At 68.8% G+C, this 3,806-nt stretch overlaps 1 protein-coding gene across 1 annotated transcript; it reads right to left on the reverse strand.

Annotated features, from left to right (window-relative positions):
- Positions 1–479: 479 nt before the first annotated feature.
- LOC143645809 (uncharacterized) lies at positions 480–1,675 on the reverse strand. Its single transcript, XM_077114929.1, has 4 exons — positions 1,545–1,675; positions 1,341–1,448; positions 1,141–1,262; positions 480–1,071 (listed from the first exon to the last, which is right to left on the reverse strand). Exons 2-4 carry the CDS (start codon positions 1,380–1,382, stop codon positions 777–779), a joined length of 459 nt encoding a protein of 152 aa, XP_076971044.1. The 5' UTR covers positions 1,383–1,448; positions 1,545–1,675; the 3' UTR covers positions 480–776.
- Positions 1,676–3,806: the final 2,131 nt, after the last annotated feature.

A 3,806-nucleotide genomic window follows, 5' to 3' on the forward strand; every position in this document is an offset into this window, starting at 1 on the left:
TGAGCCCCAGGCCGCTGGGGTGCCCGAACACAGGGGTAGGGGCCGTGCCTCCAGCCCACTCCCCGTAGGACGAGTCTGTAAAGTAACTGCCTGTTTTGAGTCCCCCGGGCCCAGGGCTTCTTGGTCTGGGGCCAGCATGGGCGGGGGCTTAGGAGGCCTGGGGGTGCCATGCCGGAGAGTCAGGGGAGCGGGGCCTAGCCCAGAGGGATGTCGGGGGACTTCTCCCTCATTGTCAAGGACATCCTTTGCCATCCCCAGCCCAGCCTCTCCCTGCAACGACCCCTGGTCCCAGGTCCTTCCGGCCGCAGGAGGTGCTCTCACCGCCCCCCACCCTGCACCCCTTCTCCTGAGACTCCCCTGGCCCCTCCCACCCCATGACCCACCCCCATCTTGCGTGTCTCGCCCCCTCCCTCAGCCCCCATGCCATCAGCCGTTGTGCAGCCCCCCTCCCCGGACGAATTAAAGGCGCTGAGACCAGATGCTGTGATTGAGTTTATTGATGAGTCCGGACCTCTGTTGAGGCCCGGCGAGGAGGGGCACAGAGCGAGAAGGTGGAATGTTTCGGGTTTGGCTCCTGGTGGTATGGAGCTTCCAGACCAAGTGAGGGTCGGGCGGGGCCCCAGGCACACAGGCCGCCCCTGCGCCCCGAGGTGGAGCGGGGCAGGGGGGGCGGCGCGGCCAGAGGGCCACACACTCAGCCTCACACACTCGCACAGAGAGACTCGAGGCCGCTTCCAGAACTCCAACCAGTGCAAACGACTTAGTGCAAATTGAATTCAGGGATTGGGGGTATGGGGATGCAGAGTCGCGGATGCCTCGAATCTCCTGTGCACAGAAAGAGAGGAAAAGAGAGAAAGAAAGGAGGAAAGAAAAAAGAGGAGAGCGGGAGGCGTGGCCGGCCACCCCGGCTGGAGGAGGGCTGGCCCCGGGGTGGCCGGTGCCTGGTGTGCTCTCCTGGACAGGGCAGGGGGTGGCCATGAAGATGGCGTCGTCACAGGGGTGGCGCTGGGGGTGCTGCTCGCGGCGATGGTGCTGCCGTCGGGCTGTTGGGTTGTGTTCCTTCGTCTTAACCTGCAAATCAGGGGCGTGTGAGTGAGGGGCCAGGGGCTGGGGGCAGGTGGGGGTGCAGCCAGACCCCACCTTTGGAGCCGGCTCCTGAGAAAAGGGTGGTTCCTGAATGCAGCATCTTCTCGTTCAGAGCTAGGCGGACTTAAAGAAGTCCCAGAGTCCAAGGCCCAGGCATGAGCTGGGTAGCACCATTTCTGGAGGGGAAGAGGCACAGTAAGAGCCCGCCAGCCCCTCGGCCCTGCCCCCCGCCCCCACAGGCGCCCCCACCTCACCATCTTGCAGAGTTGAAGGGGTCCAAAGAGCACCAGTGACATGCCGACTCCTTTGGTCAAGTTAAGGAACGTGTTGCAGCAGCCCCTGCGACACCAGTCGAGGATGTTCTAGAGACGAGAAGATGGGGGGAGCAGGGAGGGCAAATGAAACGGCAGAGGGGCCCCCGTTTCACTCCCCCCTACACCTGGGAATGGGGCACATACTTGCCAGGAAGGATGGGCGGCCGCCACCTGTCCCCACCGTCCCACCGGACCATGTCCTGTCCTTCTCAGCGCGTCGCCGACCGGCCGCCCAGGCCTTCCGTGGCTGGCTGGTGTGTCCACCCCGCTGGAGACCTGGCTGCAGGGAGAATGGAGAAGGGCGCTGGTGGGGCGGGCGGGGCCAGGGACAGTGAGGGCCTGGGGGGGTCAGCGGCCGCATACTCACCCTCGTCTCCAGCCCGAGCGCAGGAGACACCGATCCCTGCTCCGTCATCGCCCGCAAAGGCCCGCCTTGGCCCCGGGCTCCGGAGGCCAGTGCCCCCTCCACGCCCGCCGGTCCCTCCCGGCCCTGCCCTGCCCCGACCTCCCCGCTCTCGGAGCTCACTCACGCCGCCCCGCCCTGCTCGCTTGGTCTGGTCTCGCTTGTGCCCTTGACTCCCCTGGGTGCTGTGCTGTCTGCCGTGACAGTCCCAGGGGCTGGGCGGTGAGAGCATACAGTGTCGCCAAGCCCACTGTCGGCCCTCCCCGCGCCAACCCCTGGGCCGCAGTGCCGCGTGGGGCGGCGCCCGCTGGCCGGGCCCGCTGCAGCCTCCTCGCTGCGAATATCACTCGGGGACCCTGGCGCCCACGGCCACCCGCTGCCCCCTGCACTGCGCCCTCTTTCCCGCTCTCCTGACGTGGAGGCCCCAGCCTGGCCCTTGATTGGCCTGGACGGAGCCACCCCTGTGCCTGCTTCCTGAAATGAACACGGTGGGTGATGCGTGGCGGCTGGGGACCAGCCCTCTGTCCCTGTCCCGTCCCTGTCCGGCCTGGCCGGCCTGCTCCCACACCAGTTGGAGTCCCCCTTTGCTCCTCTGCCGCCGTCTCCAGGGCCACCTGTCACCGCCCCGGAGGCAGCGGCCCCGTCCCGGCCTTGCTGGCAGCCCCTCCTGTCTCCGCTCGACCCTCTGCAATGCCCGTGCCGCCTGGGGAGGCCCAGGGCCCCCCAGCCTTCGCTGTCTCGGCTCCCCCCGAGAAGGTGTCCTCGTGCCCGCTCTGCCGCCTCTGCACGACGCGGTGCCGGGAGGCCAGCCGCTCCCCCTCGCCGGCCCTCGGTCCGCTCATCCTCCCTCTGACAGGACCAGCGAAGCGAGGACCAAGGAGGGTCCCGGGAGCGCCTCGCCCGGCCCGGCTGGCGCCTCCATCCTGCCTCCCCGGCTGCCAGGCCCCCCGCCCGCCGGCCTGGCCGCACCCTCGTGCCACGTCCCCTGTGTCCGACCAGCCGCCACGTCCTGAAACCAAAATGAACCGGGATGAGGGTCTGGCTCCCCCCTCGTCGTTCTCCCACCCCAGCTCGGGCCCCTGCACCCCCGCTGCCCCCGGCCCAAGCTGGCCCCCTAGCCTCGACCCGCTCCTGCCAGACTGTGGATTTCCAAGGTGCTCCTTGGCCCTACTCTCACTTGCCCAGAACCCCAGTTCCCCATCTTCCCCTGGTTGCCCCCGGTACCCCTCGCTTCCCTGGTTACCCCTCGGCTCCCCCGCTTCCCCAGTTACCCCCGCCCATCCCGCCCACCCACACCCCCTCCCTCGCCCTTCTGCCCGGCCTTAGCCCGGGCTTTTTCTAACTGGGCTGGCCCCGCCCACAGGCCCTGCCCCTGCCCCGCCAGCCAATCAGCGCGGACCCATCCGGGGGGCCCCCCGCAGGCCCCGCCCCCGCAGGGACACGTCCAGCCCGCTCGTTCTCACTCAGAATTCTCTAGAGACTCACCTCCCACACCCAAGTTCTGGCATCCGTCAGACAGCCTGGCATTGTCCCTGAACGTCCCCCCTCTCACATCCAGAACTTCTGCCTACCGTGCGTCTGCGCCCTGCCCCCCTCATGGGCGCATTCGCCCGTGAACCTGGAACTGGCCCGGGGTGGGTGGGGTGGGGACGCGGCTCGGGGCACACGACCGCCACAGCCCCCGCGACTGACCCCACATGTCCCGCTGTGAGCCGGGGGCCTCTACCCGTGGCCTGAACACGGCGTCCTGGGGACAGATGCCCCTCACTGCCCAGCGCCCCTCACCACCACTTCCCCGTCGGTCTGGACGCCCAGATTTGGCGGCAGCGGCTGCGCTCCCAGCCCTGGGTGTGGCTGGTGGCGGGTCCCAGCCGCGGTGTCTCCGCAGGGCCCGGCACCATCGACAACCTGCGCGCCCCCAGCCAGCCGGCCGCACTCGCCCTCGGGGGCCTCTGTGCAGGCGCTTTGGCAGGGTTGCCGCCAGCTCCAGGCGTCGGGGCCGG

The sequence above is a fragment of the Tamandua tetradactyla genome, chromosome 9, assembly GCF_023851605.1.
Source record: "Tamandua tetradactyla isolate mTamTet1 chromosome 9, mTamTet1.pri, whole genome shotgun sequence".
In the NCBI taxonomy this organism is placed as follows: domain Eukaryota; kingdom Metazoa; phylum Chordata; class Mammalia; order Pilosa; family Myrmecophagidae; genus Tamandua; species Tamandua tetradactyla.

Bases quoted from the DNA above. Each gene is read 5' to 3' on its own strand.
- LOC143645809 (XM_077114929.1), bottom strand. From the start codon at position 1,382: ATGTCACTGGTGCTCTTTGGACCCCTTCAACTCTGCAAGATG. The intron at 1,263-1,340 runs GTGAGGTGGGGG...CTTCCCCTCCAG, and splicing joins CCCTTCAACTCTGCAAGATG to AAATGGTGCTACCCAGCTCA. The intron at 1,072-1,140 runs GTGGGGTCTGGC...CCTGATTTGCAG, and splicing joins CTCAGGAGCCGGCTCCAAAG to GTTAAGACGAAGGAACACAA.